Genomic DNA, 13484 nt, shown 5'->3' with positions numbered 1-13484 from the left:
GGAAAAAGACAAGGACGAGCCACTTCCATAAATCTTGCCAAGAAAACTTCAGGGACTTGTTGGCAGAAGTCAAGACTGGCTCAAAGCTCTCTTGAATAAGACTATCATGTATGGGAAAAGGGAAAATTAAATCTCCTTCCCCCATGTCCCTTTGTTACCACACAAAACTAAAGTGTTGTTTATGCAAATAGCCCAGTGAGTAAAATAGGTGTAAAATAATTTCTTTGTATTTATTATGTGTGCTATATATAAATGTACTAATAGAAGAAAGAAATACTGTTTGCCTGGATTGATTTTGATGTAGTTACATATTCAAGTTCTCACATTGCAAAAATCATTACATATTCAGAAATTGCTGCAGTCCTAAACTACATTTGCCATAGTGAGGTCAAATGAGGAAGTCCTTTTGGAGAATGCAATGAATAATGATTCCTAACATTTTTATATTGAACCCTTCTGGTTATATAAAGAGTTTTGAACCTTTTATGAGGTCTATAAGGAAAAACATTTCAATTTTTATATTCCAAATTGTGAAGTTGATGTGTAATGAAAAATGTTGTAGTTTCTGGCTGAAGATCGTATTTCTGCTACAAATCTGGATTAGGGACCTTACATTTTAATCACAAAAAACAATACTATGAGAGAATGTGTTGAGAATGGTAAAAATAAAAGTTCAAAGGGTACCTTAAGAAGCAACTACAAACATCTCTACATTTCTCCTGTTGTTATAGTCCAAACTAGGTCATGGAAATTATTTATATTTTCCTTTGGCCCTATTGCATCACATGTTTTACTTTGCACAATGTTCGTATTTTGCAGAAGAATGAATTACTATATAACAGCCAGATGTGCAGATGGAGAAAAAAAGACAGAAAAATCTAGTCAGCCCAATTTACTAGTATAATGCCCAATTACAGTGGCAGCAAACAACATATGGAATGCTCTAATCAGAAAAACATGGGACTGCAATACATTGCAGTCTTTTTATTGTTTACTAAGTAGCTATGACAGTAGAAGGCTGGTTTCCTTTTGTTTTTTTAACTCAGCCTGGATGCAATAAACATCCACTGGATATAAGAGCAATTAACTTTATCTAACTTTATAAAAATATTGTGAATATTTGTTTTCCTTTGAAATATAAAATCCAACTGTGTATAGTGATATTTGAACTTTGGAGGATAAGCTTGTCAATTAAATTAGTAATTCATATATATTCTTCTAGCTCAAATATAATGGCTGTTCCTGGGAATTTATATGTGTGTGTCTTTAAATTGCCGTTGATGTCTGGTGACTACATGGAGTACTCCCTATAGGGGTTTTTTTTCTTCAAAATTTTAAGAAGTGATCTACCATTGCATCTTTCCTTGGGCTGAGAGAGACTGGCACAGTCACACAGCTGAGACAGGACTAGAACTGACAGTCTCCTGGTTTCTGGTATAATATTTTAATCACTATGCCAATCTGGCTGTCTTCCTAAGAAATATCATCAACATAAGGTTCTCTTACTGGCAATGGATGGGAGGGAAGGAAGGAAGATTGGTTCAGGAGCTGCAATGTTGTGGTCTGAATATGCTGTTGACAAATCTTAAAGATCCAGGAGAAAAGAAAATAGCAACTAAATGATAGGATTCAGTCCTTAGTCTGGAAATCTTGGTTTTTCCCCTTCTTAAATCACCCTTGTTTCCCCTGAGAAGAAATGAAATCAATTAAATGCAAAAGGTGTTACTCATAAGTTTTATATAGTGGGCAGCCAGCCATTTTCCCCACATTTATGGCAGATTTTCTAAATTATTAGGAACTGAAAATAATCAACATAAAGAAATGTCAAAATAAAGTTCAATTACCAACAATGGATAGGAAGAAGGGAAGGATCGTTTTAAATTATTTTCTGTTATTGTTCTTATTTAAAATAAGCATAGAAGTGAGGGAGAATTAGGATACATAAAGGAAACAAGTTGTAATATGAAAGAAAATTGCCAGTGATTTATTTCTAACCGAAATGGCAAAATCCACTAAAATGTCACAGTAAATCACATAGCCATTTATTTATTTGCTGACTAAAAACTTTAGAGGTAGAGCCACTCTGTGAGGGAGATGGGTGGTTAAGAAGTTTGATATATAAATAAGTAAGGTAGTTTTTCCCACAATGACAATCCTGTAAAAGTGGCTTGGACTGTGAGAAAGTTGGCTTTCATGCATAAGTATGGTAGTACTAGAACTCATAGGAGCAATGGTGGCACAATGGTTAGAATGCAGTATTGCAGATTAACTCTGCCTACTGCTAGGATTTCAGTCCTGACTGGCTCAACGTTGACTCAGTTTTCCATTCTCCTGAGGTTGGTAAAATGAGGACCCAGATTGTTGGGGACAATAGGCTGATACTGTAAACTGCTCAGAGAGTGCTGTAAAACACTGTGGGGTGGTTCAAGTGCTATTGCTGTTTCTACTCACCTGGTTTCTATTTTTGTTGTGCTGGGATGAATATGCTATATTCATTGGTTTTGAAAGAATGAGTATTTTATGGATGTTGTGTCAGATATGGTCACTGCCGTGGTGGCAGGCTGCCAGCAATTTTTGGGAAACAGTTTGAGCCAGTGGGAGAGATAGAGGAAACAGTGGTGAAGAGCAGAACCACGCTTGAATTTATCCAGGTGGCAAACAAGTAGAGTGGTAGCAGGTTGAGGCTTTTTATTTCAGGAAGCAGAGCACAATCGAGGGTTATTGGAGTTCAGCATCAGCTGCTTGTAGCTCAGCTGACAAACAGCACCTGAAATCCAGTGGCTTCCAATAAAGAAGAACATTTGTAGCTCAGAGTGCTTTCTGAGCTTGGTTGCTGATGTTGTGCTGATGATGGTGCTGATGATATTACCTAGCTTGGGTAATGAAATGTCTGCAAGAAAACAACCCAGCCCAAGAGCACCTCTTCCAGTGGCTTCCTAGAAGAATGGCCGGAGAGCAATGGTTCTGTTTTCACCCATTTTATGGACAGCAGTAGAGACAAAATGGCCTCTAATTGAGCTGGCTTGGCATGGCAAGGTGGCAGTGGCTAAATCATGAGAACTGGAGTCCTTAGTGGAACAGAGGACACTTATGCCTAGGTAGGTGATGGCAGTAAGAGAAGAAACAAAGCAGGAGTGTTGTGGGAGAACCAGCAGGTCTCCTGTGGCTGCTGCCTGGCCACCCATATGATGCAGCAACCATCTTGGCAGTTTCCGCTATCTTCTTCCTGGGATTAGACACTTGGATAGGCTGACACTAGATCTTTAATAGAGATCCCAGGGCTTATAGGTATGGATTCCGTCATGGCTACTGTCAACCAAAATAAGAATTGGACCAGTGGGTACCTTTGTTTTTTCCACTTTAGGAGAATGGACTGGATGAAGCTGGCTTTGTCTATCACCCTTATGTAAGAGGCAGAGATACCAGAAGTTTCTGATAATGGTTGATTGTTTGTTATGTTTTCATTGCTTTTTTGTGAGCTGCCGGAGGTTGTGCTATATAAGGTGGACAGCCACAGAATTTTTAAATACATGCACATATTCATTTATATATTAACTTTTAAAAGCGATCTTAGTTCTATCTGTGTGTTTGGAGATTGCGGACTAAGGCAGATTTGTGCCTGGAAGAGCAAGAGTCTAAATCAAGGTCAATCCAGGTTAAAGAATTCATCAGAAACAAAATCCAAAGATGATAAAGAACCACTTGAAGAACCACTTCTTCATTAAATAACTATTTCAATATTTTTAAAAAATGTCCAAAGACTAACATATGATCAAGATTGAAAACAATCATTAAATATAAAAAACTGAACTAAAGAATCTTCAGTATAGAATTAAGCCAATAATAGTTAAGAGAGAATTAAAGCTAGTTCAATAGCATAAAATTACTGCTAAACAGCTATTGATACAGAACATAATGCTCTGTTTTTGTTGCTTTGTTTACCTACATAACACAGATCTTAAGAATCATGTGTGCTTATTATTACTTTTTAAGATTATTTTAGAATTTATGGGAGATTAAATAATATGTTTGTGTAATTAAATACTTCAATTTAAACACTTTCCTTTGGGGCTGACAGCTGCTGAATGCATGACTCATATCTCCTGTGTGTTTCCTAACTAGAGAATGATATTCTCTTGCCATAATGCATTAGATGTTCACAAAATCTTGATTGTCACTTACCATGTTCTCAGCTTATTCACTGTATTTTTGATGGTGTACCAACCAAAGTGTATGAGAGAGAACCTCCTTTTCAGAAGCTGAAGTCCTTTCATTCACCAGAAGAATCAAATGCAGTAAAGCATAGGGATAACTTGGTCTAATTGAGTGAAGTATTGTATTATCCCTAGTAATGATCATATCTAAAGCAGTAATAAGAATGTGGCACATTCTGGGAAGAAAAAAGACTTCAAGAGGTAAATGTCAGTTCTCATTAATGGAAAAGCTAAAGGAAATATCTCATTTTCAGTGCCGCAGACCTGTCATAAACATTTCTCAACATCCATAGTTGTTTTATGAGATTCTTCCTAACTTTTTTGAGGGGAAAATTTGTTCTGATTGAAAATGTAATCCTAAATTTAAAAGTATGATCTTCCTGCCAATGTGGTGCCTTCCTATCATCCACCAAACAACATTACCAATATTCATTCTGGCTAGAAACTAATGTATCAGTTTGGGGAAGGATGACAAGCATTCATGGCTAGCTGACCTAAAGCACTATCCCATGTTGCCACAGCAACATGAGGGGCAACATGGCCTTGGTTTTTCAAACTGTAATAATTTGCCAAACAAAAAATAAAAAGGAGATTAAGCCATAAAGTACAGGTACCCTCATAAAAGAGTTACCCCAGTGGACGTGGCCTAGTACAAAATACTCATTTAGCAATATGCAGCTAGTGGTGGTTGCTTTCAACCACTCCACTTTGCATTCCCAGGCTGCTCCTCATCACATTAGCTTTTCTTTTATCTTGTCTTCTTTTTTTTTTCTCAGGCAGATTGGCCCACTTTCTAGATAATCATTACAGATGGTAAATTGGTATTTGAGTCTAGGTATTTATTTAGTTCAGAATTTTAACTCATTTTTGTATTCATATTCTCAGCTCTATGTTCCTAATGAATGAATGATAAAGCAAGTGAAAAGACAATAAAAGCTGCAAAAGATGATGTGGAAAAACTGCATTCCCAGTAAAAAGAATAAGGCAAAATATGAATGTGCTTTAAGGCTGAGTGGGGGACAATTTAAGGAAATAGCTGCTGATTAATCAGTACCTGGGCATAGCAATAGCAATAGCACTTAGACTATATACTGCCCTATATATATACTGCCCTATAGTGCTTTACAGCACTCTGTGGATGGTTTACATAGTCATATTTTTTTATTTTTTTATTTTAATTCCATTTATATCCCGCCCTTCTCCGAAGACTCAGGGTGGCTTACAAACTTAGCAGTATATTGCCCCCAACAACCTGGGTATTCATTTTACTGACCTCAGAAGGATGAAAGACTGAGTCAATCTAGAGCCCATCAGGATCAAACTCTGGGCTGTGGGCAGAGTCAGCCTGCAATATTGCATTCTAACTACTGCACGCCAGGGCTCAGTAATAATACTGCCTATTCAACCATTCAAGGCCTCAGCTGGTGTTTTTCCTCCTTATGGTTCTTTACCTTTGATATATACTGACTTGAACTAAGAAATCCTTGAGATACAGGATGCCATCATACAGGGAGCCTACTTTGTGCTTTGTAAAATAGGATCCCTGGCTCTCATACCTCAAGAAAAAAAAAACCAGTCCTGAGAGTAGATAGTTATCGCAAGGCAAGGATTTATGGATCTTTCCTGCCACAACAGAGGAGGCATGCTTCCTTGTTTCTACCAGCTTGCTTCTGATTTATATTTCTAATTGGATTCTACCTTACAGTTGCCTGATATTTAAATTAAACATGACTGAAAAATATGTAGGATATGTGCAATACAGGGTTTTGTTTTGTAAATATTTACAAGGTTCCAAATAAAATGTTCACATTATTCTTATTACAGTTATAGTAATGTGAAAGAAGTATATCCTAAATCTTTGCTCATTGTTATTTTTCTTTTTTAAACAGATGGCTACACAACTGATGATATTGAATTTTACTGGCGCGGGGGTGATAATGCGGTTACAGGAGTGACAAAGATTGAACTGCCACAGTTCTCTATAGTGGATTACAAACTTATCACCAGGAAAGTTGTTTTCTCAACAGGTTTGTGAGGAAATTTGAGAAAGAGAATGCTTCTCCAATATAAAACTGTTTAAACTGTTTTAATATCACACAATGGTATAGTTTACAAAATAATTTGGGCTTTCAATAAACTTTCAACAGGTTAATTTAGTGGATTGTTGCATTACATCCAATAGTTATAGATTGAAACTTCCATCACTTCTATCCAATATGAACAATAGCAGTTGTTCTCTGAATATAACTATGAGGTGGTAAGCAGATTGAAGTTGCAATTCTCTGCAAGTTTACCCAGGGATTAATTTTACTGAATACAACAGATTTATTTCTGAGTAAACATTAATAGGGTTGGCTTGTGTAAATAATAAATCTTGAAGTTATTCAATAGTTATATAAAGATGTGCCAGGGCAAGGATCTAGTATTTGTTGGCAACTCTTTAAAGCAACTGTGTCTTTTTCCGGGACAATGCAGCAGCTATATACAGCAACCATGCAGCTGAGACAAAAGATGCAGTTGCTTTAAAATGTTGTGAATTATGCTTGGTTCACATCTCTTAGAGTTGTGAAGAGTTTCTTGAAATTAGATAACTTTATATGCCTTATTCAGCACTTTCTAAAGAACAGTTAACAACCAAAGCTAAGAAATTATTTTCTGTCTTCTGGAGGTACTCTCCTCTCAAAGCTAAGTAAAAAAAACCATCAACTTTATCCAGTCATTTTCATTATTGAAAAATATACTATCTCTTTCCAATCTTTAATGGCTCCCTATAGAGTAGTCATTAGCTGCCCTCTATTCTATTATTCAAACATCTAAATCTAGTTGAGTTGGGTTATTTTTTTTTATTTTGGCAAGCAGTCCTTGGCAGAGCAAGAAATTACTTTATGTAATATTTGGTTGAGAAATACCTTTCCAGATTGCCAATCAAACCAAATCATAATTATTATTTTTTATATATTGCAAATCTGTAGAATACAGCTTTGGTTTGTTCTTAAAACAGAGCACAAATCTTTGGAAGTGGCAGGATTAGAATCTCCATTTGAGACCTGAGTTGAACTCTTGAAGAAAGTTTAGATCCAGACAATTTATGAGATACTTCAAGATGTTTTCACTTGCCATGCCTTTCTACGTTTTCCTACAGATTTCTTTACTTTTTCATATGACTATGCAGAATCTATTAATTATAACTGTGCAGTGCTTTAGATTTGATACTGAAAAATACTCCAGAGCACATAGGGATGTGAACATGACATATTTCTGCCATATCGTTCCTGCACCTGTGTTGAACCATGGCTGTTGCACATGTTATTCATGTGCTAGCAGTGTGTGCTTGTGTGTTTGCATGCATATTTGTATGTGACATAGACAAATGCATCATGCTACTCCCTTTCAAGTTAAGTACTGTTAAGTGAAGTGCAGAAAGAGAATTAAAATAATAAACCAAAGAAATTAAAGCCATGAGTTAAGAATAAGAAAGTAAATAAATCTGATTTATGCATAGTTTTCATAATATCTTTCCATATTTTCCCATCCTGGCAAAATGTCCTGATTTCCACTATGTCCATATTCTGATTCATTTATTGTCTCTTCAAATTTCACATTTTTAAGGTCTCCCCTAGCTTCATACAGCCACAACTTCCTTCATCTTCCCTTTTCTCTTAACCATTCACTTTTGCTTCATATACTGGATCTGTTCTGCAAATAGATTGTCATTCACTCTTTTATGTGATCAAACCATCTCAGTGTATTTTTTTGTCCTTTATTCTCTTTCGTTTTCTGTCTACATTCATTCAACAGCCCTAGATTTTTGACTTCGTTTTCAGAACTGTATTCCTTGTTGTTTTATACACTCTAAATTATACTTGCTGCAAATCATTGGGGGTTACAACCAATGACATGGCATCACCTGCATACAGAAGTGTACATCCATTGGAAGGGTGGAAGGGAGGGAGATTTCACATGCTTCCCACCCTCCCTGCAACCTTCCCATGAGGAAAATCAATGGAGAAGCCAGCAGGAAGTTAGAAGTCATTCCTACTCCTGCTGCTTTTTTGCTCAGCCAGGATCATTCTGTTTCTCTGTTTAAATAAGGAAATATCTCTGAAAGGATAACCCAGCCAATCATAGGTTGTGTAGTATAAAATAAACTTCAGTTTTGTAGGAGAAGGACTGGCAGAGCCAGAGGAAAGAGTTAAAAGATATACATATACATATAAGATATACATATACGTGTGTGCATGTGTATGTGTGTGTGATTGTTGAAGAGATCTGAAAACTCATTGCCCAGCATACAAACACATTATTCTTTCAAAGGTTTGATTTTAGTTTTTGTACTCTTTTGATTAGAAAACTATTAAACCTATCCCCAAATGCCCTTGTTACACAAAGCACCCTATATTTTTTTGTATTCATTTTCAATTTTTACATTAGTGTAGAAATAGTAATAGCAATAGCACTGAGACTTATACAGCACTCTCTGGGCAGTTTACAATGGCAATATATTGCTCCCAGTAATCTGGGTCCTTATTTTACCAACCTTGGAAGAATGGCAGTCTGAGTCAACTTTCAACCCATCATGATCAAACTCCAGACTGTGGGCATAGTTAACCTGCAGTATTTCATTCTAACCACTGGACCACTAGAGCACCGTTATATAGGAGCAGCAAGAGGGTGTGTTTTTTTTACAATTGTCAGGCATATACATAATCTTCACATTTATGTTAAAGAAGTCATAACCACTCAGTAAACTAACCACATTTGTATTTTAATAATTTTTAGTTACATTATTTAAACCTTAAGCCTTGTGAAAGCATTTTCAGTTCTGTACTCAGCTGCAATTACCTTTCTGTATAAGTTTCCATCATCATAGTTTTATCTCAAGTAATTTCATTACTTTAATTTTTGATTCTATTCACTCTGATATTTACTTATCTTATGTAGCCTTTTTCACTGACCCACCAAAGAAAAAGAATCATCCCCCCACACACACAATTTTGTTCGTCAAAATTTACCTGTAGGAGATGATGAGTTTGACCCCCCCCCCTTGGGTTCAACCTGGCCATCTCCGTTATTATCTGTATTTTCTCTGCCTCTTTTAGTCTTTATGTTTCTTATAAATTTCTTTTTTTCTCTATGCAGATATTATATAATTTAGAATAGAATAGAGCTGGAAGGGACCTTTTAGGTCTTCTAGTCCAGCCCCCTGCTCAAGCAGGAGAACCTGTAGCATCCCAGACAAGTGACTGTCTAGTCTCTTCTTAAAAATCTCCAGTGATGGAGTGCCCATGATTTCTGGAGGCAAGCTGTTCCAGTGGTTAACTGTCCTCACTGTCAGGAAGTTTCTCCTTAATCCCAGGTTGCTTCTCTCTTTGATCAGTTTCCAATCATTGTTTCTTGTCCTTCCCTCTGGTGCTTTGGTGAATAATTTGACCCCCTCTTCTTTGTGGCAGCTCCTCAATTTCTTTGTGTTGTTTTCATTTTAGTAACAATCTTACTTTTTTTTTCATTTACAGCATTTCATCATTTTACCAGTCATTCTTCTTTTTAGCATAACTTTTCTCATTAGCATATCTCCACACACATTTCTATGCCATTAGGCAACATAATTCTTTTTAGTCTGTTCCAAGTAGCGCCCATATCCATTTTCATCACTTCTACCTCATATCCATTCTGTTAGGAAATTTAATTTAATTTCCAACAGGACTTGTATTTTCTTTTCCTGCAGTCATTCTACTTGCATGAAAGATTCTTTCTTCTTTAAATGTCCATTTTTTTTCTCAATAAATTTACCAAAAAATAGTCTTTCCCCCATTGAGTAAGTACCACCAGTACCATTCATCAGTTCTATCAAACTTTCATTAAATTTAATTAAATTTCAGTGATCATCCTCCTTCTTCCATTATAATTATTCACTGCAGTATCACCAATCTATGGATTCCTATTCCTCATAAACATTTTGTAACAATTTGGATGTCAAAATATTTTCTAACATATATATTCTAACTTTTTATTCATAATTAAGCCCACACCTTCACTTTACCACATGTATGCATCTAATCTAGTCTATGGCATGGCACCATTTCTTTCAGATTTTCTAATCCTTCCACATTCTTTTAGTTTTACAAATATACAACTTAAATTTTTCTTCCTTTCATTTGTAAATTCAAGCTCTTTCCCATTCACTTCCTTCACATTTCAAGTCATTATTTTCCATATTTTATAGTCATCAACAGATGAACCCATAGAGATTGACCTCTGATACACTTCTTGGCTTTGGACAGTCAAGGCTTTCAGTTACCAAGGTAGTTCTAGATTAAGGATCTTAGCCTGTAAAAAGAACATAAGCATGCTGGGATAAAACTGGGTGTTGATTATTACACATGTGATCAAATAAGTAATGCTACAGGTAACACAGATAGTAGTCTTCACTTTTTCTATATTACTGAAAAGTGTTCTATGAAAGCTATGACTATATACTGTTGCCATATCTCACCCATTTGGATAAGCTGGCAGTGTACTGACACACACTCAAGATGCAAATCCGCTGTATCTGTTCATTGCCTTTTGAAAACTTTCTTTGGGTATAAGTTAAGATGTGTAAGTTCTTTGTTCCTTTGTTAAGTTAATGGAATTTTCATCTTAATAGCCATAATAGTCTGGAATTGTCTGTTTATATGATACTTGTTCTTAAACAGTATTTGAAAACTTTTTTTTGTTTTTGTTCTAGGTTCCTATCCCAGGTTGTCCCTAAGTTTTAAACTTAAGAGAAACATTGGCTATTTCATTCTGCAGACTTATATGCCTTCCATTCTGATTACTATTCTGTCTTGGGTATCTTTCTGGATTAATTATGATGCATCAGCTGCAAGGGTGGCTTTAGGTAGGTATTTTTTTTTAATTTCTTCACAATGAATGTTACCTATACAAACATATATATTTAGATCGCATGATTGTATGAGTGGAACATTTTCTATTGGCCGGCATTTGTACTTAAGTAATTCGTTCCATGTTATCTAAAGTAGTTAAGTTAACTGAAATGTGAACTCATCTGGACTATATGAAATATGTTCTGGTGTGATGCAGCATTATTACGTAGTCTCATTGCCACTCCAGTCTAAGATTCCATGTTTGACTAATTATATTTCAGCTGAAAAATTAAACATGTTTAAACAAAATTAAACTTTTTGTTCTAATCCTGATCACCGAATGACTTTTACAGTATCGCTTTATGTTACTGATAATGTGAAAAAAAATTATCGGATTCCTCATGTGATTTTACCACTTAAATTGCAAAGGAAATTTGCATATTTCAGGGAGGGAAACATCACTTTCAGATAAAAAGGTCTAGATTCAGTACCTGACTAATGCCATTAATAAGGCTGGGAAAAACTCCTATTCAAATTCAACTGCCAGCTATGGGACAAAAGAACAAGAATTATTGTTAGAGAAACCACCAATTGCCAAGCAAAATCAGCAGGTTTGAATTGGACATAAAATACCTCCTTAAAGAATTGGTCTATCTGCCCTTCCTTTTCCTTCCATCCCTCAACCTTTGTGTGTCTTGTCTATTTGCTATATATCTGAAGGCAGCCTCTCCTCACCTTAAAACTGCTGTGAATGGTGTGAGAGTTAAAGATAATTTGAGTTGCAGATATAATAAATATTCCTTCCCACCCACCTAAAACCCTGAGGTGCTGGTGCTCATCAGGATAAATAATACTGAATTAGACCTATATGCTGTTTCAATAGAAGGTGGATTCTGATTCAATAGAAGGCAGTTTCTAGAATTTCTTACCCAAGAATATTATAAGATTCAATTGTCCTTCTCTTACTTTAATTATCAGATGAGCATAAGACAATACTCTACCTTGGGAGTCTTCAAACCTGGCCCTTTTATGACTTGTGGACTTCAACTCCCAGAATTCCTCAGCCAGGCACACTGGCTGAGGAATTCTGGGAGTTGAAGTCCACAAGTCATAAAAGGGCCAAGTTTGAAGACCCCTGCTTTACCTAGTAGGATTAAGTTGTCTTCTGCTAATTTCAAATTAGCTAGTTTCAAATTCTACAAGTTAGGAAATTTGCCCAAAATAATGCTATAAAAAGTAGTTGCCAGGAGTTATACAGTTATGTATTATTGTCCTGCTGCAATTTCAGGTTTGTTACCTATGAATAACAACTTGTTACACAGGCAAGGAAACTCACAGATTCTTCCTGTTATTTTGAATCGGTCAGGACTGAGGGCAACTATATTTAATATAGACTGCAGGATGCATTGTCCATAATATCTTGAAAGAGGCGGTGGTAAGGCCCCTCCTTAAGAAACCTGCATTGGACCCAGCTATTTTAAATAACTTCCGTCCTGTCTCCAACCTTCGCTTTCTTGCGAAGGTCGTTGAGAGCGTGGTGGCACGGCAGCTCCCTTTGGTTCTGGAGGAAACTGAGTATCTGGATCCGTACCAATCGGGTTTCAGGCCCGGGTATAGCACGGAGACGGCATTGGTCGCGCTGGTGAATGATCTCTGGCGGGCCCGAGATAGGGGTTATTCCTCTGTCCTGGTCCTATTAGACCTCTCAGCGGCTTTTGATACCATCGACCACGGTATCTTGCTGCGTCGTCTTGAGGGGTTGGGAGTGGGAGGCACCGTTCTGCGGTGGTTCTCCTCCTACCTCTCAGGCCGTTCGCAGACGGTGTTGGCAGGGGGGCAGAGGTCAACCCCTAGGCCCCTTAGTTGTGGGGTGCCTCAGGGGTCGGTACTCTCGCCTCTCCTGTTCAACATCTATATGAAACTGCTGGGAGAGATCATCCGTGGCTTCGGGGTGAGGTATCATCAATATGCTGATGATACCCAGCTTTTCATCTCCACCCCGAACCAACCCAGTGATGCCCTCGATGTGATGTCCCGTTGCCTGGAAGTGGTACAGATTTGGATGGGAAAGAACAGGCTCCGGCTCAACCCGGCCAAGACTGAGTGGCTTTACGTACCGGCATCTCATTTAGTCCAAGAGGTTCCATCCTTGGTTATAGGAGGAGAGATGTTACCTCCCGTTGATAGAGCACGCAATCTGGGCGTCCTCCTGGATTCACGACTCAGTTTTGAAGATCATATTGGAGTTGTGGCTAAGGGGGCATTTGCCCAGATTCGTCTGGTACGCCAGTTACGGCCCTTTCTGGACTGAGATGCCCTACGCACAGTCACCCATGCACTCGTTACCTCCCGTATAGATTACTGCAATGCTCTCTACATGGGGCTGCCCTTAAAGACCACCCGG

General features: G+C 37.2%; 1 protein-coding gene across 3 annotated transcripts in view; it reads left to right on the top strand.

Annotated features, from left to right (window-relative positions):
• The window catches only part of GABRB2 (gamma-aminobutyric acid type A receptor subunit beta2), a gene marked incomplete at both ends in the record, with an annotated part of 109843 nt that overhangs the window by 72161 nt on the left and 24198 nt on the right, over positions 1–13484 (top strand). For all 3 annotated transcript variants that reach the window (XM_081317071.1, XM_081317070.1, XM_081317069.1), the window contains 2 exons: positions 6104–6241; positions 10942–11094. In XM_081317071.1, the coding sequence (XP_081173197.1) occupies positions 6104–6241; positions 10942–11094 (291 nt within the window). The remainder of the gene's footprint in view (positions 1–6103; positions 6242–10941; positions 11095–13484) is intronic.

Source organism: Vipera berus (assembly GCF_964194415.1).
Source record: "Vipera berus genome assembly, chromosome: 2".
Lineage (NCBI taxonomy): Eukaryota > Metazoa > Chordata > Lepidosauria > Squamata > Viperidae > Vipera > Vipera berus.
The sequence above is the reverse complement of the archived record's forward strand: the minus strand, read 5'-3'. Positions and strand labels throughout refer to the sequence as shown.